Source organism: Amphiprion ocellaris, chromosome 3 (genome assembly GCF_022539595.1).
Source record: "Amphiprion ocellaris isolate individual 3 ecotype Okinawa chromosome 3, ASM2253959v1, whole genome shotgun sequence".
Lineage (NCBI taxonomy): Eukaryota > Metazoa > Chordata > Actinopteri > Pomacentridae > Amphiprion > Amphiprion ocellaris.
This window is the reverse complement of record NC_072768.1, coordinates 26,507,808-26,535,801: the sequence shown is the minus strand read 5'-3', so window position 1 is coordinate 26,535,801 and position 27,994 is coordinate 26,507,808. Positions and strand designations below refer to the sequence as shown.

The 27,994-nt window shown below is 37.6% G+C and overlaps 1 protein-coding gene across 8 annotated transcripts in view; it reads left to right on the top strand.

Moving 5' to 3' along the window:
- Positions 1–27,994, top strand: part of cadps2 (Ca++-dependent secretion activator 2) — a 388,988-nt gene that overhangs the window by 181,588 nt on the left and 179,406 nt on the right. For all 8 annotated transcript variants that reach the window (XM_055006857.1, XM_055006836.1, XM_055006847.1 and 5 more), the window contains exons 5-8: positions 534–767; positions 2,089–2,210; positions 14,141–14,252; positions 18,520–18,659. In XM_055006857.1, the coding sequence (XP_054862832.1) occupies positions 534–767; positions 2,089–2,210; positions 14,141–14,252; positions 18,520–18,659 (608 nt within the window). The remainder of the gene's footprint in view (positions 1–533; positions 768–2,088; positions 2,211–14,140; positions 14,253–18,519; positions 18,660–27,994) is intronic.

Genomic DNA, 27,994 nt, shown 5'->3' with positions numbered 1-27,994 from the left:
AGCCTGTCATTTTATTAGTGCTAGTGTAATAGTTAAACAGATTTTTCATTTTGATTATTTTTGGTCTGCTTCCTATGGGGATTTGCTTTGTATTATTTTTTACTGAAGATTGAAATGCCCAACCTGGAAAGGCATTATTTACTGTCTAATGCTTAATCTTCAGTCTGTATTTTACTCTTTATTGAACCACTATTTTTATTGTTTGAATTTCTGTTATGGTGTTCACATAATTTCTAAATAAAAAGTATATCTCTCATCAGCGGCCACTAAAATGCAAACACATTATGTCTTAATAATATAAAAAACATCAACCATTTTTTTAGGGTCACCATTTTTGACAACAGGTTTTCTTGGCTGTTTCAAACTTTTTTCTCCTGCGCTAATCTGTGCAGTTAAGCCATACTAAGACATAAAAGTCTACTCTTTTTCAGTCTCATGAATTTATTTCCTCAATGACTTAAAACCATGTTACAGAACACAAATTCCTGCAGGTTAAAATGACTAACACATCAGTAACTTTGTGTGTGCCTCAGGAAAGGAGATACCCAGAGTTTATCTCTGCTGACATGGAGGCCATGTATGTGGAGGAACTGCGTTCATCAGTCAACCTGCTGATGGCAAACTTAGAGAGCCTGCCAGTGTCTAAAGGAGGTCCAGATTTCAAACAGAAGCTCAAACGCTCCTCCATGAACAACTCCTTCCTGGACATGGGAGATGAGGGAGACATCTTGTCCAAATCGGATGTCGTGCTGTCCTTCACTCTGGAGGTCAGTTTGTATGTGTGTGGATATATACACTGATCAAACAACTGCTGAATTTGGGGTGTGAATTCATTACATGTGAGTCAGGATCACCTAAACTGAGACCAAATTGCTGTGGAAATGTGGATGAGCTATAGGAAAAACAATCAGCTGAAGAGCAGACCTCCGACACCAGGCTCGTGTTCAGAGATCTGACCAGGATTCAAACAAAAAATGCAAACTTATTATAGCGCCTGTCCTTCAAATCGTAGAGCTTTACCTTTCTCATGAATACAACAGATGCTCCTCAGCCGCTGGTCACAACATAATCACATACCATGATAAAATAGGAGAAAACATATTCAGGGTCAGGTCTATTACCTGCTTGGATTGACAGTCATTCCCAGACTTGTTTGTGATCATCACATTACAAATACAGTTCATCCAAGTACAAATGAAATTAAGAGCATTTAGTGAGACAAAAACAAGACTTTGGGGGGATGAAACCAAGTGACCAGACCAATGTAAATTCCACACTGCAGACAGTTATGGTGGAATGTGGAATGTGCAAAGCATTGAATTACACTAGAGAAAACATGCAATATATTTATAGGTAGTTAAATATCTTAGGGGGAGCCTTACCTGTATAGCTTTACTAGTGCCTTAATGATACTCCTTTGCAGACATGCACATGGACAGCTGTGAACACCATGGACACATACTTGTTATTAAGCTACTTTTCTAGTCCATTGCAGTCCACTAGGAGGACTCCATTTCGTATTTCTCTATATTCTATGCATACACACTACTACAGTTGTAGTGTAATCTTAGCAAAGATAAAGATTTTCGGCTGAAGTGGATGTCTGCTTTGGAGAGAACAAAATTTACATCACACAGAGTCTTGCTTGCTTTTGGATGCACATTCTGTAATCCTGGCTTCACCTTACATTTGTTTAGGCCACATCAAACTTTTGTTAACATTTAGAAGGGAGGCTGAAGGTGGGCTCACCTTCTTTTCTGAAAGTTGATAACAGTTTGACGTTCTCCCTGTTGTCTCAATAAGTCCTGGTTTAAGTGTCTCCAAGATGAGGCCAAAACCTTTAAAAGCTGGTCTTGTGACCAATCTTAAGTACTACATGGGGCAGTTTCATTTCCTTGTCAAGAAAGAAAGAAAGAAAGAAACAAGGAAATAAACAAAGAAAGAAAGACCTGTAAGTATGTCACATCAGCAATCAAAAAATAAACATGAAAATATCCTTTGAAACTGAGTAATTCGGTTTGTTGCTCAGACATAGCAGCTGATTTGAAAAGGTTCCAGTTGGTCTTAACCTTCTGCTGCTGTTTTCAGATTGTGATTGTGGAAGTCCAGGGCCTGAAGTCAGTGGCTCCAAACCGCATTGTGTACTGCACTATGGAGGTGGAGGGAGGAGAGAAGCTGCAGACCGACCAAGCGGAAGCTTCCAGACCACAGTGAGTGCATCTTCCTGCTCTATTCAGAGTGTGTCGAAGTGAGTAACGACTGCAGATTTTTAAATACTAAGGGTCACATAACTCACTTACTTACTCACTTGTGTGAGCTGCTCACTAAAACAAAACTGTCTTCCAAACTAGCTGTCTGACTAAATCATCTCGTTACATGCACCTCTGAAGTTCAAAGATACTTTCCCCTTCATTAGATGAAGCTTCTTGACACACAAACTTGAAACTTGCAAGTTAGGAGCAATTGAACATCTTTGTGGGCTTTCTTATTTCTTAGTGGTAATGTCTGAACCTGAAATATAATCTGTATGGAAAATACTGGTAATCACATATCCAAAGTTAGATATTTCCTTAATCAAAACATGTAAGTAAACAAATTTAAGAAGCTGAAGTGTTTGATGTGAATTTTGCTGATTGACATATTTAGTTTTACTGCTCGGGTTAACATCTGCAGACAAAGGTTAACATTAGCAGTGCCGATAATTTTGGCTATGTGTGACAAAATAAAGGATAGCAAAGTCAATCTGTCTCTCTACCACTGTAGTGCAGTTAAAATATGTTGACAACTTAACAAAGGATTGGCCTTAAACATTGTATAGATATTCACTTTTCCCAGAGCCTGAGTCTTAAAACTTGGGTGGTCTGTGGTTTTTAAGTGAAATTTCTCAACAACTACGGGATGGATTTGTAACGAAGGATGACAGGACCATGCCGGCTTAATAGATAATTAAGCCATTAGCCAATCAGAGGCTACTATGTTCTGCAGTTGTGCAGAGGAGCACTCTCATTCCATGCTTGTGGAAGATTTGGACACAAGTATTTGTTAAGACTTTTCACATATATATTTGGTGTGTTGGTTGTCACTTTTCTTCAGTGTGAGTGCATATTACAGGTAGGTGAATATGCTCTTTGTTTAGTTTATCATGATAGTTTGGGTCTTGCTGTTGCATGTTTACTCAGTTTTCCTTTGTTGCTGCAGAGGGCCTGCTGGGCTATGTGATTTGATTTCTTTGGATTTATAGTGTCATGGCATTGTAGAGTCAAAGAGTATTGTGATATTCCACATTTATTATTTACTTCTTTCTATTTACTTATTGTTTCAGAACCACACACATACAAATACTTGCATATGTGTTACCTGTGTTACAAATAAAGGGCAAAAAGGAACACCTTGTCTTGGAGTGCATTCTAACCGATGCCCCCCTGGCCACAATCATATTAACCAGTGAAAAGTTATACAGTCCTTCTAATCACCAAAACAAATTAGTGTAAAATTAGATTAAAACCGTCATATGCCCATCTGCATGAGCTGAAATAACTTTGGTCATCCTCTGAACTTTCTGTTAGCACCATCTAGCGCCTCTGCTAATATTTTGATTAGCCAGGAGTTAGGAAGAGTCAGGCACTGCCAAGATGACAACAACAGGAGCCACCACACAGCTTTAAAATCACTCCTGAGGAAACTTGTAGGAGGGTTTGTCCATCTTTATAAACAAGTCTGTGGTCACCAGACATGGAGATGTTTAAGACTTATGAGCATTTACATCATCGCTGCTGCATTTGACTCATTACTGGAGATTCCAGCTGTCTTACAACATTCTTTTTTTATTGCACTTAGAGAATGGTCCCCCCTAAAAATATACCCACTAACAAATCAAATTAGAAAGACACAAGAGTTAGCTACAGCTCTTTAAAGAGTATCATATTATAAAATGTTTGATAAAAACTTGATTAATAGCTTCTGGACAGGAGTCTCATTTGATTACAGCATAATGATCTTAAGTGATGCTTGTTTTACTGCAGAGTTGAATAAACTTCATATTTAATGAACTTTAACAAAAGACTCTGGCTGACATTAGGCACCCATATTTACTTGCTTCTGCCAGTACTTCTATAATTTTAGTGCCAAGTGAGATATAGCAGAGAAAAAAACTCTGCTTCCCCAGCTGTAATTCTGACTTTGATGTTGACGTGAATTCTACTTACATGTGGCTTTAACCGCATCTCATTCACTCTTCATCACTTAATTTCATCTTGTGGCCTGAGTGAGGTTGGACTTATAAAAAGTTGGTTTATTTAGATTGTTATGAGGTGCCTCATTACAGCAACTATTCCTCCTGGAGTCCACTTAATACTTTATATGTTAAAGCATAAGTGGAGACTGCAATCCTTTAGAGTGTACCAATCATTAGAATGGAACATCCTGATATAATATAATATAATATAATATAATATAATATAATATAATATAATATAATATAATATAATATAATATAATATAATATAATATAATATAATATAATATAATATAATATAATATGTAAACATATTCGGCTCTTTTGAGATGTGTTCCTTCCTGTCTAGAAAGCAATTGAGAGCAGGCAGCAGCAAGGCACTGACAAGGCTGCAGTCAATCCGACAGTTTCCAACAGCCTTCAGTCTGTGCAGGAAATTATAGAAACGCTCACATCTGTTAGATCTCCAATTTAACAGGTTGTCAGACCAATCTTGCAGTTTGTATGCAGTCTTTAATTGCTTCAATAACTGTTTGACAGGGCAGTCAATTAGAATGCAGATAGGTGACAAATGAAAGGAAAAACCTTAACCCTTGATCCGTACAGTAGGGACATTTTGCTGACATGGTTTGGCTCCTGTTGTCCCCATAGAGGGAATGGTCACTGTAAACCCAGAGAAAATCATTCTTTATTCTATTGTGAAACATTCCTGTCCTGATCAGAATGACATCTCCAGGCTGACATTACCCCAATCACTATTGCATATCAGTATTAAAAAGCTGTGAATCATATGCTATGACCTTCACAGTTACCAGATACCCAGCTGAACACCTATAGGAGATTTAGCACCTTACTAAACAACTTCATGTTGTCTTTATCTATAATTTGCCACCAATCTTTACGTAATCAATTGTTTCTGTTCATGGTTCAACCTCCATGCCACATGCATGCCATTATAAAGCAGCATTTTATTAGCTGATATTGTGTATAAATCAGCTGACCAGGCCTGTCTTTTTCAAACTACATAAATAATTCAAAACATAAATAAACAACTACCATACACTACTGGTCAAAAGTTTAGAGCACCCCAATTTTTCCTTTTTTTTTTTTTTTTAAATTGAAATTCAAGTAGTTCAAGTGCAATGAATAACTTGAAATGGTACAAAGGTAAGTGGTGAACTGCCAGAGGTTAACAAAAATGGTAAGGGTACCCAAAACTGAAAAATAATGTAATTTCAGAATTATACAAAAAGGCCTTTTTCAGGGAACAAGAAGGGGTTAACAACTTAAAGCTGGTCTGCAGCAATGGAGGTTGATCAGGCCTTGAAAAATGATGCTACCAAATCCTACAGGTGTCCCAACTTTTTTTGATTATTTACAACCCCCTCTGTCTGCATAAAAAGTAGTGCTGGAACACACCATGGCACCATACCATCGAGAGCATTATTTGAACAGTAAAATTTAATTGGAGAATTAAAGTAGTAGTCCACTGCTCACCGATAGCAACCAGAATTAGGTTATGTTGTATGCAGCACGATCTGTGATATAATCTGAATGAATATGAATGGACCCTAAGATTGTGCACTCAGTTGAGAGCTAGTACAGTGCATGACTCCAAATACTGCAGCCGCCTGGATCTTGTGAAGTCATTATTGTCTCTGTTTGCATTTCGTCAGTGCATCTTCAGTCATCATGCATTGTGCTGTGATCATCAGTGATCCAGACCAGGTCGATCTCAAACAAACCTACTAAGTTCACTTTAAATACAAGCTGTCATGCTGTATGACATCAACAATATATCACAACACAGTCATGATACCTGAACTATGATTGTGCTTGGACAATCTTCATTCATTGATTAAGTCTAGAAGATAGCAGTGGTGATTGTGTTGGGGCTTTTGTTGCACACACCCATTCCATAGTCAAATTCCACACTTACACTTTTTTTTTCTTTCTTTTTAGTCTCTCCTCAGCACACATAAAACATAATCACACACTGGTTTCTTAAGGAAATCTCAGCTGAGCTCCATTTCTCAGTCCTAGCCACAGCTCTGTTGCTTTTCATAAGAGCCAGTTGTAAACAAATTTACACCTGAAACTCTGTACAAACTTTTATGAGCTGGTGTGATTTAAGAAAAAAAAGACAAGAATGGAGGATTGTAGGCCAGGCTTGTGCTGCTCTGGTAAAAATCTTCTGTCGACACCTTCTGTCACAGACACCTTCTGTTGTAAAAACTATAGCAATCCAGTACATATAACAATCTTTATTAATGCACCACAAAAGGAAAAGCAGACATGCACATTAAATTCTGTTTCTCGTGTTAACAGACAGCTATTAATCAATTTATGAAGTTGCTGTTATCTGAAGAAACATTAGTAAACAAAATATATGATTAAGTCACACTGTTAAGTATTAAACTAGAAAAGCACTCAGAGAGCACGGTACTCCGTCAAGGCTGCTCATTCCTTGTATCATTTCCAATGGATAAGTCCCAATAAGTCCACAGCAGTCGATTTGTGGTAGGATCACAATTATATGATCGTCAGCAGGCAGCTGATGTAGTGTTCACTATTCTCATAGTTAGTGACACCGTGGCATTATCAATGACGCAGAAGTCCTTTAAAAAACTGTGGATCCAGACAATATGCTGCATCACTGCCAAAATCTAATCACTTGGTCCTTGTTTCATTTCTGACCTTTCCAGAAAATTTCATCCAAATCTGCTAGTCTGTTTTTGAGTAATGTTGTGTTCTGCCCTGAATAAGTTAAAACAGACATGGAGTTAATTGTTAAAATGTGTTTTTTATCATTCTGTGCAGAAATAGTTGATGCTGCAAAATAGCAGGAAACAGGAAATGTTAAGCAGGAAACAGGAAGTAGATCAGTAAACTGTGGAAAAGTCATGGTGGTGTCTGTATTTTCTGATGTCTGATCCAAATCAATCCTGCCTGTGTATCCCTCAGGAGGCATTTACTGTAACAGTTTGATGTTCATTACACATTCAGTGATCAATGTTGTTGACTTTGTGGATCTTTTGAGAGTTTGTATGATAATAGTAACAGTGTTTCCTCTACATTCATTTAGGAGCGGTGGGTCGCCATTCCTAAATCCTAGCTGCCGCTCCTTCAAATCTCTTTCTTTATTTTAATTTTTTTGTTATTGTCGTAAATACACCACTGACGCATGTCTCCACCTTCACAGCAGAGTTCTGCACTGTGTTGGGTTCTCGTGAGTACTAAGGTAAACTAAGGATAACTATCTTGCTCAGTATATACTCTTTGATACGTCGGGTTAATACAACGTTAATTACTCGCGAGAGCGTGGTCTTGAAAGTGACGTCACATCAAGCAACGAGGCATGAGGTCAGAGAGTCAGAGGAGTGTCGTCTTGGAAAATAGGGCAGCGACTTACTAGCTTAAGATAACTCATAATATATTTTACAAGTTAAATAGACATTCACAAAATATTGATGGCCAGCTAACGTTACATAACATATCAGTAGCTTCAGTTAATTGGACCCGGTGCCAACTCAGTGTCGCTAACGTGAGTAAACTAATTGATAGCATTAAGCTAATATCTACACTCCATGATGTAACTGCTGACTGCATTTTCAGATGAGCTTGTTCAATTTTTTTTTTTTTTTTTTTTTACATTCAGGCTTTAAAAAGCCATTTTCAATTGGCCATTCAATAAATAGGTTGTACAAGTAAAATCTGCAGTCAAGTGTAATTTGTTTATGCCACCATGGCTCCGGGAGAGCCTGCCGCCATGCCTGAAAAAAATCTTAGAGGAAACACTAAGTAAGTTACTTTGTTACGGCCTGTAAAACAGCATTTCTATTGTAGAGTGCACTGACCTGTGTTACTTTTCATTGAACTCTAACTTACCTGTTATATACTTGGCGGCTCACGATGCTGACGAATGCTTAAATTGTTTGTATTTGCTTGTTACTCGCACAGCAATGTACTGAGTGTATTTTTTGTGTTTCTTCTTTTGTTTCACTCCAAGTCAATGTTGCTGAAGATAATAAAGGAGCAAGACGCTCATTTTCCTGGCTCTTGAATGGAGTTTGGCTGGCTGTTTACCTATGTTAACACTTTGGAAGTATAACACATAGCGAGAACAGTACAGACAGACAAACCAACGCCAATCGTCACATAACTCTGCCGTTTCTTTGGCGGAGTGTCAAGAAAAGCATTCAGAGAGTGCAGTACTCCACCAAGGCTGCTCAGTCGTTGTTTGATTTCTGATGGATGAAATCTTTAAAAATATATATTTGTTTAAAAAGAATGTGATCATCAGCTGACATAGTGTTCACTTGTAGTCATAGTTACAGTGATGCCGTGCCGGTATCTCGCAATGATACAGAAATCCTTAACAAATCCGTGGATCCAGACCATAAGCCGCACCGCTGCCAAAATGTAATCACGTGGTCCTTGTACTATTTCTGATCTTCCCTGACAATTTCATCGAAATCCGTTAGTCCATTATTAAGTAATGTTGCTAACAGACAAACAAACCAACGCCGATTGTCACATAACTCTGCTGCTTTCCTTGGCAGAGTAATAAAATAATAACCACTATAATAATTTCTGCTGGAAACGGTCCACTGCACAGTATTCTTGGCAGTACTCTACCATGGAGCACTGAGATTCATTATCAAATGTGGTCCTCTTACTCACCATTGTGAGCTGTATTCTGAAGTTAACTGGACACCTTAAGTGCCCGGCGTCCCAGTCATTGGTATGTGTTTATTTACAGAACCATTCCCGGTATTGTTTCTTCCTATTTGTTTTGTCTTTTAACAAGGAAACATGGAAGTCACAATCTCCGATCTATGGATACTGTGCATTTTGTCGTCCCTGAAGTACGATCTGAACTGGACAAGAAAGCATGTAGGTTTTCTGCACCTGATGTTTGAAATAAATTACAATCTAAACTTCAACTTCAAGTCCTTCTTACACTGAATGAGTTTAAAGTTCTGGTAAAATCATTACAGCTTAACTTGTTTGTGTGCAAGTGTTATGTGTGAGCAAGTTTTGATGTTGTTGATTTTATCTGTTGTTTACTGTTTTTAATGCGACTATGGTGCTACCCTCTTGGCCAGGTCTCCCTTGTAAAGGAGATCTCTGATCTCAATGGGACTAATCCAGTTAAATAAATGCTAAATAAAATAAACTCCAAATGTCTAAAGAGGTTTCTTGACAACAGCAAGGAACGCATGCATTTTATATGGCTGTCATGTGTGGCACCAAACCACGTTCTAATCCTTACCTTACTGGATGGGCACATCACCTGCTTGTAACAAATATACTTGGAATCACATTCAGAGCAGACAACACTACTGGTGCTATTAAGCCAGAGGTGAAGTGTGTAACACAAAATCCATCCATCCATTATCTATACACCGCTTAATCCTCACTAGGGTCGCGGGGGGGGCTGGAGCCTATCCCAGCTGACTCGGGCGAAGGCAGGGGACACCCTAGACAGGTCGCCAGTCTGTCGCAGGGCTACATACAGAGACAAACAAACACTCTCACATTCACACCTACGGGCAATTTAGAATGATCAGTTAACCTCAGCATATTTTTGGACTGTGGGAGGAAGCCGGAGTACCCGGAGAAAACCCACGCATGCACAGGGAGAACATGCAAACTCCATGCAGAAAGATCCCGGGAAAGCCGGGACGCGAACCAGGGACCTTCTTGCTGCAAGGCGAAAGTGCTAACCACTACGCCACTGTGCAGCCCTAACACAAAATCACCACTGTAAAAAAAAAAAAAAAAAAAAAAGAATCTGTTATTCAATCAACTATATTACTATTATAGATATATATAAATACTATATGACTATTTTTTGTATCAAGAACAGGTGACACTGTTAGTCTGCACACTCACATAGGAATCACTGATGACATTTTTGCACTAAAGCACTCAGTCAGTAATTCACAGGAGCACTAGCTGAGCCTGTGCCATGAGCATTTCAAATGATGTAACATTTCTTTAGGTCCGGTAGATGATCGTGTCTGGACTGCCTGAAGGCGAGACAGAGCAGGAAAATTTGCAGTCAGTTCATTACAAATCAGAAAACATTCCTGCTTTTACCATCTTACCATTAGTGCAGTATAAGAAGGTGTTCCTGAGTGAGGTCCTGGAGGAAAGGTCATGTCCCCATGCAGGGATGTTTGCAGTTTGTCAGGTTCTGCTCTACAACAGATTTAAAGTTCAGTTAAGCTTCAAGAGAGATACTAAAATTACAGTACTACAGTGCTAGGAGTCCTGTTACTAATAATTCCACTGATCAGATTAACAATTCTAACCCTTGAAATGTCATCTATATGAAAAACTGTTGTCATCTGTAAATGTATGGGGGTTTTTTTGCCATGGTGTTTAGGTTTGTTGAGAAGTGATTGTCATTTAGGACTGAACATTTTTGGTGGGTTGTTTGATGCCTGTGGGACAGCATGGGTCTGTGCAGTAATGAGACTATCCACTCGTGGAGATTTTTCCTGAGAGCTCTACACCTGCCAGAATCACCAGACAGAGCAATTTAAACAAGCTCACAGTCGCCTGATGACCTTGCTAGTCAGCAGGGTCAGGTGCTGTAACCCAGCTTTAGTGCAGCTCCTGTAACCTTCACTGTAATTAGTCTGCTTCACACTTTCACATCCCTTATCTTCAGTAATACACCCATGCACTTAATGACCACATAGTTAACTATAATTACACAGACTGCATTATTAGCTTTGATTACACCGTCGTCCAATTGCTCTGATGACTCTTCCAGTTGTAGCATAACAACTCTTTAATCACTGAGGACATTTTCATTACCAATAACCTTAATTATTGAGGAATGTCATGTATCTGCGGGACTGTACCACTGCTTCTGCATTTTCACTACAAATAAAGTACACTAATTATTTACCTTTCAGGCATGTGCCGTTTCCAATTAACTATAAGACCAAATTATATACATTTTAGAAAAATTATTTAAGGTAAATAAAAAATCATGTACTAACAGATATTCCATCCATCCATCCATTATCTATACACTGCTTGAGGCTGGAATCTATTCCCGGCTGACTTACATAACTTCAGCGTGTTCCTTGGCTAAGTAATAATGCTTAATAATCGTTCTTGACCTGCTTTACAAGTCCTAACAGGTCAGTTAAGGTCTAACAGTTTAATAACATTTTACATAGGTGCCTAAAATGTTTGCACATGCCACAATTACACAATTATATTGCATAGTAACAGTGCATTATGAAGAAAGGCTCCCTTACACTGGAGTTGTTCATATATTTCTCTACAATTCACTATGTTGATTTGGCGATTGTCACCTCGACTAGTACTAGCTTCTGGCAAATATCTGGTCATCTCTTGACATAATTGAAACAGTTAAACTAAATCTGTTGGCTTTCTGACACAGGCTTGTTTCTTCATCACAATCCACAGATTCTTGATAGGATTCAAGTCAGGACTTTGGGGAGGTCAGTCTAAAACTTTAGTTTTTAGCCTGATTTAGACATTTCTTTCCCACTTTTGATGTGCATCTAGGTTGACTGCCATGTTGAAACACCCAACTTTGTCCAAGACCCAACCTTTTGGCTGATGATTTTAGGTTTTCCAGAAGAATGTGGAGGAAATCCTCGTTCTTTATTATTCCATATTTCTCTTCTGATCCATCTAAACTACTAAGATTTACACTTAAAAATGAATTTCAATGTGTTTTCATCACCATCATTAAGGCTAAGTTACCGAACCAGATCAGATAGAAAATAATAGCATTATTATCATGTTTATCCCACATGTTAAAACAGTCATTTCAGGTCAGTGAATAACATGAGGTCAGAGCTGTTTGGATCAGTTTCTGTCCTTTTTCTTACAGATGTGATGTCTGTGATTGTTTGAAAAAGTCAGTGTGTGTGCACTTGTGTGTCTGTGTGGTGACAATGTTGCCTTGGAAACTGGGGAAACTGAATACATAGCTAAGCTTTGCTTCTTGCCCTCAACAACTGAAGGAGTCACTTGTCCTGTCTGCACTGCACACATACACACTTACAAGAACATGTACACACACTTACCATGATGGATTTTAACATAAAGACATATAATCATGGCAACGTGGTTTTCAGTGTGTTTAACGGCCAAGTCTCCATCATCCTAAGCAGAAGGCGTCACTCTGCTCCATTAGAGTCTCCGTGACATGAACAATAATTGATTCTTGATAACAGCCAACGTTAATGGGACTGTTTTCTGCCTCTGGATCTGTGTCTAAGACCTGATGATATGTTTGTATTGTATTACAGTAAATAGCAGAAAGTCTGCAGGGTGACTTCTTGTTGAAGTTACCTTTCCAGTCCGTGATGTCTAAGTAGTTGGAGTAGTTGGACTGAAAAATTGGCATCCTGTCAGCTTTAAAGCCTATTAATCCATAAAGTTTACAGGTTTGAGATGCACAGAATACTTTAATTCTGTATTAAAATTTTTGAAAACACAAAGTGGATGTGCCCATCCACTGCGGGAAGTCAGGGCAAGCAAAATGTGACTTTAGCGTTTACAGCGACAGCCTCATATCTCACCCTCCAAGCTGTTTTTCACTCCACTGTAGTTAAACTTAGCCTATATTCTGATTTTTACATAGTTGATTCCAGCATTTGAGTCGAGAAACTGCACTGAGAGGGCAGACAAAGTATTGGCTGTTGTCCTCTAAGTTTAACCAATCAGCAGTTGTCTCTGAGTTTAGCCAGTCATTATTGAGACCTGCACAGTAGCTTGTCGTTTTTGTGCTTGTATTTCTTATTCAGAAGTATGCTGTATGTTTTGTTTTGTATTATTGTGACATGCAGCTGCATGTGTTTCAGAAAATATCACTGATTGACTTCTGCATTATGAATTTTGTTGTTAATCTGTGATCAAAGATGGGACTTTGCATGGCATTTTTTATACAGTTCAAGTCAGCCACAATCAGATATTATTTGATCTATTTGTCCAATATGGCAGATTCTGAACCAATGGCATGAGCCATCAAAATTCCAGAATTGTACTTTTAATAGTTCCTAAGAAATTGTCACCCAAACATAGTCTCAAATTTCATTGTGTAAAAAAATGTGCTGAAAATAGATCAAAACGTAACTATCAAACATCTCTGCAAATGTCAAAAGAACATTTCACAGATACCATTTTAAATATCTGTAGTTTATAATCTAAACAGTTTTAGCAGTTTTATCAGAGGTGGTCAAGTAGACCACCCCTGATGATTTCAATGAATCTTACAAGCTCAGCTCACCCTTTGAGTTTTGGAACATATAAAATGCCAGCATTGGTTTAATTTGACAAATACTGTATGCGTTGGACCAATCAACATAATTCAGTCTCTCAAAATAACACACAAAGTTTGTGTGATGAGGTATTATAGATTTTTTTTTTAAAAAGAAACTGAATTATGTAAGAATAGGCCACACTTTTCTTTTTATCATTAATAGATTTTGGATTTTAGAAGAAAGTATATGTAGAGTAGAGTAGAGTAGAGTAGAGCAGAGTAATACCCTGTTTAGTAAACAAGTTAGTTCTGAAGAGTAGAACTGCTGACATCTCTAACCTTGACTCTGACCACATTGTATTTCCAATGGTTGCTTCACAATCAAAACCTCCCACTGTTTTTAAAGTATAGATAGGAACAGAAAATGTTCTGCGGCAGTTTACCACAGCTATGGCATGACTGAAAACAGTCAATATGCAGTCAGATGTGGTTAATATGTAAAAGTGCAAAAGGTAAGTGTTTCAGAGAGCTTAACACAGCATGTTATCAGTAAAGGCCATTCATTTCAGCTGACAGGCACACTGCAGGTTTGTGAGCTTGATCAGGCCCATGGAAGAAGGTTAATTTCTTTCAATGTCTTTCAGGTGGGGGACTCAGGGGGACTTTACCACGACTCACCCTCTGCCTTCAGTCAAAGTGAAGCTCTTCACAGAGAGCACTGGGGTATTGGCTTTGGAGGACAAGGAGCTGGGCAGGGTGAGTAAAACTGCACTGCCATATGTGACTGTGGCAGCTTTATACTGCCAAAATCCATCCTTATTTTTCTGAGGCTTTCACAGCACTCACAGTCAGAATATTACTGATCATATGAGCAAAATTATGGCCAGCAAAGAGAAAACCATACTTTGGCCATGCGCAGAAACTGGAAGGAGCGCATGGCTGTTATCCTCAAGCAAATTAATGGAACTGTCAGGACTGCATCACTAAATATAATTGATTGAGTGGGTCTGTCATCTTGAATAGCTAGATGTGATAACAGCAATTGGATAAACCACAAGACCAGTTCTATATGAAAAGTGCCCTGAGATCAAATGCAAAATACAAGGTACATTGCCTTTTTCCCCCTGAGTCAGGCCAGCTTATCTCATTGCTTAATACTATGAGGTCAGCTCATTGGATTTTGCATTCTTAAAGAAATAATTGAGTTTCACTTGCTTTCATTATTTTTTTTGTCTGTTGTTGTTTTGTCTTTTTTGTTTGTTTGTTTTGCTAAAAGGGAATAAATATTATATTTTGTACAGTTCAAATATTGTCTGTAGTAAAAAAAACCTTCCATGTCCTTGTTCTTTTGTCACAGGTTTTTTTAAAAATAAAAGAGTAAACTTACGCTCTTTTCATAATCACTGGCAAAGCCTTTATTTTCAACCACATCAATTGAACAGTTGTTATAGCTGCTTACCAGTTTCCTGCATGTCTCCAGTGGGACTTTATTCCATTCCACTTGTGATGATCTCCAGGTCTTTGAGATGGGAAGGCTTTCTTGTGATAACTCTGATCTTGAGTTTCTTTCACATGTCCTCGAAGGGATTCAGGTCTGGACTGTGGCTGGGCCAGTCCAGCATACTGATACTGTCTTCTGCTAAGCGTTTCTTAACCACTTCGGCTGTATGTTACAGATCATTGTCTTGTTGGAAGGTCCGATGCTGCTCAAGGAGTTTTTCTGCAGACTGTCTCATGTTTTCCTCCACAATCATAATGTCATTCACTTTTCTCAGGGTGCTGCCAAAGCATTAAATTACCACCACTTGAGACTGAATGCTACTACTTACTTTAGCCAAACAAAAGTCTCCAAAAAACTTTGTCTCATCTGATCACAGAACTGATGCCCAAAAGATTTCTACTTTGTCTAGATGATAAATGAGCTATGTGTGTCTGTCATGTGGAACTGGAGTCCTCCTTGGTGTGTGTTCATGGAAACCAGCCTTGTTCAGTATCTGTTGGAGTGTCTGATTGAGATGTTGGTACTGGAACTGCTCAGATTCATCAGGATGGTCTTGGTGGTGATTCATGGATTCTTCTTGGCCTCTCACTCTACAATTTTTCATAGTGTAGGAGTCACTTCAGGCTTTCTAACACATCCTTTGAGATTTTTCACAGTGTGGAACTTTTTTGATGATGCTTTGCACTCTGTGGCCATTGGCCATTGAAAACAGTTGGATAGCCACAATCCATGGAGCCACAATGTACAGCTCTCTCAGAAATGGACCATAATGGCGAGTTCACTGGGCTCTTTGGCTTTAGCCGTGACTTAAAATTGGCTAGTAACTAGAGAACTATTACATCAGGTGTTTTAAATTTACAGTGAATTAGAATGCTCTGGAACATGGTAGAAGTGGCCAGCAAATGGTATGGAAGCTGCATTTTCTGAAAAAGTTTAAACACTTTAAAGTGCTATCAATAAATTTAAATAATTTTTAAAAAGACATCTCTTACACAATGCCAAGCTTGTTCAGTCTATGCATCACTTAAATAGAGCCTGTCTGGCATTGTGAAGGATCTTAAGGTTCTCAAAAAGTAGCACATGATGCCACTTCTAATGAGATTCAAGAACAAATGCAAAACAAAGTCAGTGACGTTTATCAGTCTGGAAAGAGATACAAAGCCATTGCTAAGGCTCTGGGACTCCAGGGGGACCACAGTGAGAGACGTTATCCACAAATGGAGGAAACATGGAACAGTGGTGAACCTTCCCAGGAGCGGCCGACCAACATCTTTACAAGAGCGCCTTGATATGTAATCCAGGAGGTCACAAAGGAACCCAGATGAACATCAAAAGAAGTGCAAAGGCGGTAATGCATCTACAGTCTGTTTTTCAGCTGTGAAGAAGATGCACAGGAGTGCTGTCAGCACACAAGAAAGTTTGGTGAACAGTGATGGAAGATGGGACCGAATTGAGAGTTTTCTTTTAAAAATGTTCCCAATGGCAGCTTGGATAAAAGCGTGGTTGTGTGCAAATTGTTGTTCAAAAATTGTATTCCTATAAAAGAACCATCAAAATTACACCATTTGTCATACCCAGAAACTATGAAAACAGAATCAATATATGTGTGTGTGTGTGTGTGTGTGCATATATATATATATATATATATATATAGTTGACCACGTTTCATCAAAAGGTTGCATTTCCAAAATCCTGGTTAGGGTTCTGTGGTCACATTACACACATCACATTATCTGATTGGCAACCTGCTCGCTCCATTTAAAACCTGCCTTTGAACCACTGGGTCATTAGTCTTTTCTTTGCCTATTAACATGACAAGACTTGCTTGAGTTTCAGATGAGTAGTTCCGAGGTGTTTTGGAGACATATTAGTATATGGGTAGTCATGTTTTGCCACTGTAGTGCTCATTAGTTTTATGTTTTTGTTGTTGTTTTTTTTTTTTTTTTTGTCTGTGGTTTCATCTCAGTCATTTTTATTTGGACACAGTAGTTTTTGGCAGAAGTAACTGAAATAGTGGCAAGTGCTGAATTTCTTGGGCTGTTTTCCACAGTAAATTAATCAACAATGCAGACACTATAAAAATTGTCCTGTTACAGCCAAGTGGACCAAGAACCCACATTTGACTATAAAAAGGTTCCCTCTTGCTAGATGTTAAGTGCCTGGGAATCTCTCATAGTCGGTCTCAAATGAAGATGCTTTTTGGATGAGAAGTGAAAGACTTTTAAGGCTCTAAAGTACATCCAGTTTATCTAGATATACTATAGCATGAAGAATCATTACAGACTACTCATATGCTGAGAAAAAAAATATCTTTAAACCTGGACCAGATTGGGATTACTACATAGTTAATGAACTATTAAGTTAAAAAAATATTTTTGGCATTCTCATGCATTTTAAATATTAAAAATGCTTAAATCAGCCAGGATTTATTACTTACTAACTGATCTGACTGGTCAGTTCGGGACAAAGTTTGACAAGGAGCTGCAGGTACAGAAAGTTTCACAAGTCTTGATGCTGGAGAACATGAGTCACACACTACATGCATACAAATATGCAGTATATAGAAGCTGAATCCTGAGGTTGAAAACACCATTCAGAATGTTCTCTTGTGTTCTGCAATAGAAAGAGACAAATGAAGGACACTGAAAGCAAAAAACACTAAACACAGTGAGCTCTGGTCTCTGCTGGGAAGGTGCTTACAGGGCTTCAGGCTGTCTTTTGACTAACTTGTAATACGTCAATATTAAAATTGTTTCCTATTTCCACCAGTAATGGCCACCAAACATAGACTGCATTTTAAAGATAAATGTAGTCGCAGTGACATCACCACTACTGGTTGGAAGCGTTGAGTTTGATATTTGACCACTGGCCTTTCGAAACCAGATGTAAGAATCAAGTGGTGGATGTGACTGAGAACTTGAGGACACTGCAGTCTGTGTTGGAATAGCCACCGGGCAAAAACAATGTACATACCTGGCTATATCATCTATTTTACACTAAATGAGACCTTAGTTTATTAAATTCATATCAGGCGGCATTCGAAAAGTCTAGAAACTGGATATTGAGACCATGAACTCATTAGGAAAATATTTCTGGAGGTAACAGGTAAGGTGAGTAGAATGATTCTCTCATAGACTTTTATACAGCAGTGGTTCTTTGTACAACCAGAGTCACCTTCTGGATGGACATTAGGAAGAATTCAGCTTAAGAAACTTCAACAACAGCATCCCTTCTCAGAGGCTACATCCATCCTCTAGACAGTCTGTGCCACCAAAACAGTATGATAGACCAATTAGAAACATTTTGTCTCATGCACTCAATGCACCAATCAGTAGTTGAAGCTGTGGCTATATTTTTATCCATCACAGTGCACAACATCTGCATTATACTGCCTTTTTATTGCTCAGTATTGTGTTTTGTTCAAGACTGAAACCTTCAAAGAAAAATTTATATAATAAGAACTTGCAGACTTCTTCAATAATTGCTAATCTTTTCGTAATGTATGTTTCCCTGCTCCTTCAGGTGGTCTTGAACCCAACCACTAATGGACCAAAGCAAGCTGAGTTCCATCGGATGGTCATCCCCAAGAACAGCCAGGACACGGAGCTGAAGATCAAACTGGCTGTCCGCATGGACAAACCTCCCAACATGAAGCACAGCGGGTGAGTCTGCTGGTAGCTGCGTTTTTTGTGCCTTTGTTCGACAGCTGACAATAGAGATAAAGACATGGGAAAGATGTCTGTGTATGGGAAAGAGAGAGATACGACTTTCAACAAAGTTCCATAGCTGGAAATGAACCTTAACATAGAAATCAATATGTTATTAGGGTCATTCCAGAATTGGAGGACATTTGGGCTTTAAATTTTTTGCAAAATATACCTAATCTTTTACAATGTTCTGCTCCATATTTATCAATAATAGGACAAGTAAATTTACAATTTTTTATTTTATTTTATTTTTTTCATTTTGTGATGATGCAGCTGCAATGTGACAATGGAATGAAATGAGATTAAATCTACATTCATTGAAAATGCTCTTCTTGTTGTAAATATGGAGTATAAATATTGCACATGTAGTAAATGGCATAACTTTAACAGAGATAGAAGCGATGCTTCTTTAAGTCTCAGGCTTGCTGATTGATGACACCATACTTGTTAAAGACAGAACTTTCACTTCTGGCTTTCATTTTGGATAGAAGCAGCAGCTGCACAATCCATAGAAGTGAGGGAGAATGAGGCATATTTTTCATCAGTTTGTGTTACCAAAGTTCAGTTAAATTCATCTTTAATCCTCTGTGCCTCTGAAATGTAACTTTCCTACTAGAGCTTGAAACAAGACCCACAATGTAATTTGAAAACATACATTTTTCATGGGTTTGATGGTGTAGAGTCCACACACGCAGAGAGCACATGGTTAAAATGCCACAACACTGGATTTTACAACAAATACTGATAAATTATTATATTGAAAGTATCTGTACCAAAGATTCAATTTGCATTTCAAAGGAACAAATTTGATTGAACAAGTCATCATTTTCCCATCAAAAGCTTTGTCAGTGCCAGGTTTTTGCAGGTTAATCCCCTGTCATTGCCAAAGTGGCATCATTGAAATAAATAAGGGTACTCTGTTGTGTCTTGCCGAATGGAATTATGACCTGCAACCGCCTAGTTATCTGCTGTATGGAATTATGTGCTGATGTTCACCCATTCACTCGTATGTGTTTGTTGTCAAACTGCTACAATGTGGGAGGAATTGAAGTGTCATCCTGATCCCACTGATTTGAGCACAAAGCATCATCAGCGGACACTCAGAATCTATCTAGCATACTAACTGTCAGTTCTGATGTAATTGTAAACAATAACATCATGTTGCAACCAATAGCATAATAATGGGCAATGATGAATAATAAGTAATAGTTTTGGCCATTTTAAATGTAATAAATCCAATAAGTAAGTAATAACTTGCCAATGATGTAATAAAATTTTTGAGCCAATAAAGCAATAATACTTTGCCAGCAATGTAATAAATTATTACATTATTGGTTGGTTGTTACGTTACCTATCATTAGGGCCCATGGCCTATCATTAAAAAATCTTTTGAAATTGTAATTACTGCAGCTGATAATGTAACAATACATAAATAGGACTGCATTTCTTCTCTTATATATGAGAAGAAATGCAGAGAGCCTAGAACTAGACAGAAGATGACTGTTCCATTCGTAATATGAAGCTCGACAAGGCTGCTGGACCAACAGTGTCTAAGTTTACACATAAAGCAGTTATTTGGCATGGAGCCGACGGATGAAAGCCTGGATTCTTCCAAAGTTAAGGATATTTACTGGAAGAAGTGATGTCAATTTTAGGTTGATGTTTTACCCTTAGTTCAATATGTATATGATACTCTTCAATTTTTTTGGAGTTCAGTGCCATTAGTGCCAGTCCAGTTATTTAAATACACTTTTAAGTGAGGACTAAATCGTTTTTCCTTGAGAAATGTTTGAAAAAAGTTTAAATTAAATGTTTTCAGGGACAAAAATGCAGTAAATTCATTTGACAATGCAATATCCAACAGAGACACTGACATGGAATAATGAATTTACATGTCTAAGCAAATAAATAATATTCTAAATAAAGATTTTGTACAACAGATAATTCTAAAATTGACTCTTACAGTCATAATTAAGGAGAGTGAGAGCTACGTGGGACGTATCCTTGGATGAATATGACGAACATGCCATCCACTATGCCTATTTCTGATGAGCAAACTGCACAAAAACTGCAACAACAACAAAAAAAAAACATATTTTAAATAAAATTTTGATGCTAGGTCATTAATGTAATAACTGGTGCAAAATGTTAATATTTTATTGGCTCAAAGACTTTACTACATTACTGGCAAGTTATTATGTCACTGGTTGCTACACACAATCATGAAAGAAAGTATTTCTTATTGGAGGGACTTGTTTGAACGAGCTACAGGCCAACAGCTCCACCTGCTGGTTAAGTAAAGGAGGAAGAAATTTCTACTCGATCTGAGGATATGATCACATCAGTGTTTAGTTGATCTAATTTTATTAAGTCACACCATATCACCTATAGCCATAAAAAAAAAAAAAAAAAAAAAAAAAAACATCTGAAGCAAGATAACAGTTCATTTTACAGTTCGGACACATTGACACAAAATTTTATCTGCTCTGTGTTATGAAGGGATATTTGACTCTAGCAGACAATCTACAGTATTGTCACCAGATATACTTGTATCACAAACAGCACTAACAAACATGCTTTACATATATTTCTATTTGACCATATGACCTTTCCTCCACACTTGGTGTTTTTTATTTTAAATGGATAAAATCGGCATTTTCCTGTCAGTCTACGCTTTCAAATTGCCAGTGTGGAATGTGGAAACACATTTAGATTTTTTTACATGTTTAATTAAAATTTAGAGTCGTTGCTGTGGCACATTAGATTGTGGTCAGGTACACCTTGTTTGCTTTAATGATCCATGCAAATGTGTCCAGAACGTGCTTACAGTCCACCTGTGGCAAAACCAATGGAAACATAATCATGAAATGCTCCTACTTGTTTGTATAAGGTCCCACAATTCACACTGCCTGTGAGCGAAAAACCAAACCAGAGGTCCAACCAACTCTCACTGTGCTGTCATAACACGACTCAAGGCTGGACCAAGGAAGGGAGATCATAGAAGTTGTAACTAAAATGATTTTATTTAGTTCATTTTTTAAAGAACTCAAAGAAAATTTGCATAAAATATAAAACAACCAGTACAAAACTAAACAAGAAAAGCATTCAGAGAGCGCAGTACTCTGCCAAGCCTGCTCAGTCATTATATGATTTCCGATGGATAAGTCCCGATAAGTCTGCAGTGGTCAATTTGTAGTAGGATCGCAATCATGTGATCGTCAGCAGGCAGCTGACGTAGTGTTCACTTGCTGCCATAGTTACAGTGACGTCGTGCAGCTTTCTCACAATGGGAAATCCTTAATAAATTCATGCATCCAGACTATAAGCTGCGTCACTGCCAAAATCTAATCATTTGGTCCTTGTGTCTTTTCTGACCTTCCCTGAAAATTTCATCCAGATCTGTTATTCTGTTTTTGAGTAATGTTATGCACAAGCAGACAAACGTACGCCGCTGCATTCCTTGGCAGAGTACCAATGTGGAACACTGACTACTGCCAGCTTACACCGATCAGGCATAACATTATGACCACCTGCCTAATGTTGTGTTGGTCCCCTTTATGCTGCTAAAACTCCTCTGACCCAGTGGGGCATGGACACAGGACCTGTGGGGATGTCCTGTGGCACCGGGATGGTGGCACAGGACTGTGATGGCCTGTTTCCTGCAGTCATCACAGTCCTGCACAATGACATTATAGCGAGGCATAGATCAGGATGAGGGTATAAAACTGTCTCTAGTCTTGTCTAGCTCTGAGTGTTACCAGGAACACTCAATAACTGTAAAATGGAAGAAATCTAACACTACCAGGACTACTGGCCATCCAGTCAAACTGAGTCTCTAACAGACTTTCAGTGTTTGTTACCTTTCAGAACAACAGTGAGTTGTGTGGTACTGAAATCCCACAGAACATCTTTGGAGAGACCTGAAGATGGCAATTCACAGAAACTTCCTGTCTAATTTGATGAAGCTTGAGAGGATCTGTCTTGAAGAATGGCAGAAACTGTCTAAATCCATATGTGCTAAGTTTGTATTAAAAATACAATTAAAATAGATTGGTTTTGTTCAGCTAAACAAACTACAATCCTGTGGAACTTGACCTTGAACTGACACTGTTATTTTATCAAATTTTATCAATATTTATATATGATTTAAAATCATAACTTTATTGTTTCAGGTATAAATAAAGCTGCTGAAATAAACATTTCAAACTTTTTGAGGCAGCCTGTGTGTTGTGTAGAGCCTGATTTGAGCCAGTAGATGGCAACACATCCCAGTTTTTAAAACTGCAAATTTGAATGACAGAATACACTGCCCGACCAAAAATAACGTCACACACTAATATTTCGTTGGACTGCCCTAGTTTTGATTATGGCACACATTTGCTGTGGCATTGTTTTTCTTCTGTTAAGCTTCTGCAATGTCACAGCATTTATTTCTGTACAGAGTTGCATTAATTTTGCACCAAGAATGATGAAATGATGTCTCATGTTCCCTGATTCGCTCTTTCACAATGTGAGCCCCATGAATCTTGGCATCATCATCGCAGAATATGTTTTTTTTTTTCTTAAATGGGACAGTTCGAATCAATGTACATTTGCACGTAAATACCAGAGATTGTAGCTGTATGGCTAATTTTCAATATGCGCATGCCATCAGGCAAGTAAAAGTTCATTGATGGAAAGACCTGGTCATTCAGTATATTCAGGTAGTCAGCTGACCTCATTCTTTGGGAACATAATGATGCTGAACCTGACCAACCCCAGATCATAACCCTAACCCCCATGGGCTTGTAGGCACTATATGAGTGCATCACTTCATCTGCCTTTCTTCTTATCCTGATGCGCCCGTCACTTTGGAACAGGGTAAATCTGGACTCATCAGATCACATGACTTTGTTTCATTACTCCAGAGTCCAGTCTTTGTGCACACTTGCAAATTGAAGCCTTTTTTTCTGATTAGCTTCACTGATCAGTGGTTTTCTTACAACTACACAGCTGTTTAGTCCCAATTCCTTGAGTTCCCTTCACATTGTGCATGTGGAAATGCTCTTACTTTCACTACTGAGCATTGCCCCAAGTTGTAGTGTTTTTTTTTAATTTACGATTTGATTTCACCAAATGTTTAAGTGCTCGCTGATGACGATCATTCAGGATTTTTTTCCGACCATATTTCTTCCTGGAAGATGATGGTTTTAATAATGCGTTAGACGGTTCTTAACCTGATTTTAGTATTTTTAGCAACCTCCTTAATTATTTTCTTTGCTTGATGCAGTCCATTAATTTGACCCGTCTGAAACAGATTAACATCCTTTCCACGACCAAAGGATATGTCTTCCTACATGGTTGTTTATGAAATGAGAAGCTACTCACTGCATCAGCTAGGGTTGAATAAATTGTTGCCTGCTGAAATATATTCATCACAGCAGTGATTATCCATGGAATAAATGGGAAGCTCTTACCTATTTGCTCAGTTAAATCCAGGTAGTGACCTTTTTTTTTGGCCAGGCAGTGTACTTCTGTTGTACAATGTAGTCTTTTCGTTACAGCTGGAGGTAGTTGCAGTTCAGTCCACCTTAACTGCCAGGTTACTAAGAGTTCTAAACCGCCAGAATATTATTTTTCAGTTCAGTGGCAGCAGTGTTCAGGTTTATGGGCTAAACAGTTTTGGATGTGTTAGGTGCAGCTTTTTTTCTTTTTCTTTTTTTTTCTGAACAGCACCAGAGAGTAGTAGGTCACATGTAGCAGGAAACTAGAAAGTATAAAATGGAGTTGTTTTATATCTCTTTATGTGATAGGTTCTCTTTTAGTGGTTGATCAATAATTTGTGCTGTCTCTTTTTGAACTTACCTCGTGCATTTTTATGTTGGTCTGTGACTTGTTGTTTTGTCTCTCTTTTTGTAGATGTTGTGTATCTGTTTTTATTGTTTTTTGTCTTTGTAGTAAATTTGTATTGTTTTTTGTTTCTTTTGTAGCTGTTTTGTCTCTGTTTGGGGTTGTTTTTTTCTCACTTAGTCTTTTTTTATATAGTTTTGACTGTCTTTATCTTTGTATCACTCTTGGTCTTTTGAAATTAGTTATGACAGTTGTTGCCTTGTCCTTGTTTTTGTTTTATGTTTGAGTTTTTTTTCTTTCTGTTTGTTTTGTCTTTTTGTTACTTGGTGTCAGTTTCTTTTGTGTCCGTTTTTAGTTTGGTTTTGTTGCTTGGCATCTTTTTCATTGTTGTTTTGTGTCTGTCTTTGTTGTTGTTTGCTTTTGTTTTTGTATGTCTTTGGTGTTTGTTCCATTTGCACTGCATGTCTTGTATACAGTTGGAGGCACTAGGGACCCATTGTCTCATAACCTGTCTGGACGTTTTCCTTACTGGACTCTTGGACATAAAAGTGATCTTCTCATCTCACTAAGTGGGTCATTTCAGAAGTGGAGGACATTTGGGCTTCAAAATTTTTGAAAAATACAGTTTCTCTTTTACAATTTTCTGCTCCATATTAATCAATAATAGGTAATAAACTATCAAAGGACTGATTGGCTCAGCTTACACATCAATGGTACCATTTTTATTCCATGTTTTATTTGTTGTTTGCTAACCCTACTCTAATCACAGTAACAAGGTTGTTAATCAATGGTAATATTAGTTTTTTCTCAGCTAGCTGTTAGTGCTGACCAAGAGGACAAACTTACTGATGGAAAACAGCAAAGAAAAAAAGAAAAAGAAGTTGTCTTATCCTGATAATATACATAACAGGGGTGCATGAGGTAGAGTGAAACACACTGTCAAAGCTGACAATGTTATGAAAATGTGAAAAATAGAAGAGAGAACATAGCTTTGCTCTACCATTCTTTTGGAAAACTGATTATGTCAGTTCCAGCATATCATGTGATTCACTGTTTTCTTCTTCTTCTACCAGCTAAAAAGGTTATGCTAACATGGTTGTGAGACGCACATTCCATGTCTAAAAATTATTATTTAAAATATTATGTTAATTAAGAAAATGCCACAATTTCAAGAAATATCAATGAAAATAATAGTACCAACAAAGGGAGATTTAAATTTAATTTTTACTGCTTTATTTGAGATTCAAATTGGCTATCAGGGGGATGGAACAAAAGAAAATGGTATTTTAGGGGGAACTCCAGACTTATATGGTATTTTTAAAAATACTTTCAAACATTCTTTTCTCCTATTTTTTCTTTTTTTTTTTTTTTTTTTTAGATTTGGTCTCAGGACAAGTAAATTTGCAAAACAACTGCATGTTTTAGTATTTTGTACATGATTTGTTTGAAATTTGATGGATGCGACTGTAAAACGTCCTCCAGTTCTGGAATGACCACAGTGCAATTCCAGAACGTGTCAGTGTTTTGTGGTGGAATTAATGGGGTGAATATACATGGAGAGCAGGGCCAAAGAGAACTTGGAGTCTAAAGCTTCTGTGTTGGACTTGACTTCCTCAGTTTTTCTTTGTGACTCCTCTCCTCCTGCAATCAGCCTCCTGCCAGACTTGGTTCCTATAATGAACAGAATACTGTGGGAGTCAGGAAGCTCTGATAACAGACTGACTGAATGAACAAAGGACACAGAACATGTTGCCTTTTCAAAATGTTCCAATAGGGGTCAGTGTTAGTCTCTCTGTGAGTTCAGCTCATCTTCGCTCTTCTTCATGCGAGAATCTGGCTTTCTGTCCTTTACTGATTCATTAAAGTTTTCTCTGTTCGCGTTATTTGATGCTGTATTAGCTGTGAATCTTTGATCTGCACTGTACAAAAGGTCAAATGGTATTTATCCTGCATTTCTGATTTTAAAAATTCTACATAATTCAAGATGACCAAATTGACTCCATGCATATCAAAGAAATTAAATCAAAAAGAAGCCAATTGATGCTGGAATTTGCTTCACTTAAAGTAAATAAAATACCACAACAGAAACTGATTTGGTGAGAATAGTTTTTGCATTTTGCATGTTTTCTGGCCTCAGTTCAGACTCTTAAAGAAAAACCTGAAAGGAAACTGAACAGGATGCAAAAGCACATTTGACTTTCAGAGTAAATTGGGTGCAGAAAAAAGCACAAATATGAGCTATTTTGATTTTGCAATTTTCACATTTTATTAAAACATTTGATGCCTTGATAAGAGTGAAGAAATGCTTTAGCGAGCAGCAGCAGGAGTCTTTCCTTTTCAGCCATGCGAGCGATCACTGAAGGATTTTTTTTCATGTTTTTATGATTCAAACAGAGGTGACTGCACAACACACATTTTTTTCTGTTATGATCTTTAAATACTTTATTATTTTCTAGAGAATTTCTTTTTTATTGTGTTTCACATCAGAATTTACGGCTCAGAGGAATGCAGATGCTCTGTTTTATTTCCTCTGCGTATTGAAAGTGAACAGCGACAAAAGACAGCAGCCTGCAGGCATATGGCACTGATAAATATAATTTTATGGTCTTTTATGAAATCCAGGACTGCAAAATTCCCTCTTGTTTTTCTTTTTTTTTTTGCTTTTACAAATTCTATTAACAACTAGGCTTGTTTTCAGAAGTGGGTGGAGGGAATGCAATGAAGTCAGGGATCTGTCAACCAAAACCCTTAATTACTTAGTGTAGAAAATAAAAAGGCACCTATATATAAAAGCAAATAACTCCTTTTAATTAAGCAGATAGTGCACTCTCCTTTCTGCAGTGGAAATGATTCACTTTCTAAAATCATATTTGTTTAGAACAAGGCAGTTATCTCACAAGATTTTTTATCTGTCCTTATTATAAATATGTATATATTGTGCATTACAATGCATCCTATAGTGTAATGGTATCCAAAAACGTATATGTTTTTTCTTTTTTTTACAAAACAACAAAATCAGCCACTGTGGTGAGATTACAGAGCTACAAATCTGCAACAATATTCTCTCAAATGTATATATAGTTGTGCACATGCTACTGCAAACATCCATTTTCTCCCATGAGATTTATTATTAATTAGTATTACTAAATATAGATTTTTAAAAATTTTTGCATAACAAAGAAAAAAAAGTGCTTTTTGGAATAAAATTGTTTCAGAAGACAGAACCACTATTTGAGACATTGGAACATAAAATATGGTGGAAGTAAGTGTCACACAATTAGCAATATTTAAATTTTTTGTCTAAATTGGGGAAAACTGAAAACAGCGAATGTTTGTGCCCCCCCCCCCCCCCCCCGATCATTTACTGTTATCCACAAAATTTTTCTTACAGACATAATCTTCAGTCAGTCAGATTATTTTGCCTCTTTTAACACACAGCAATAAATGTTGTCTTAATTCTG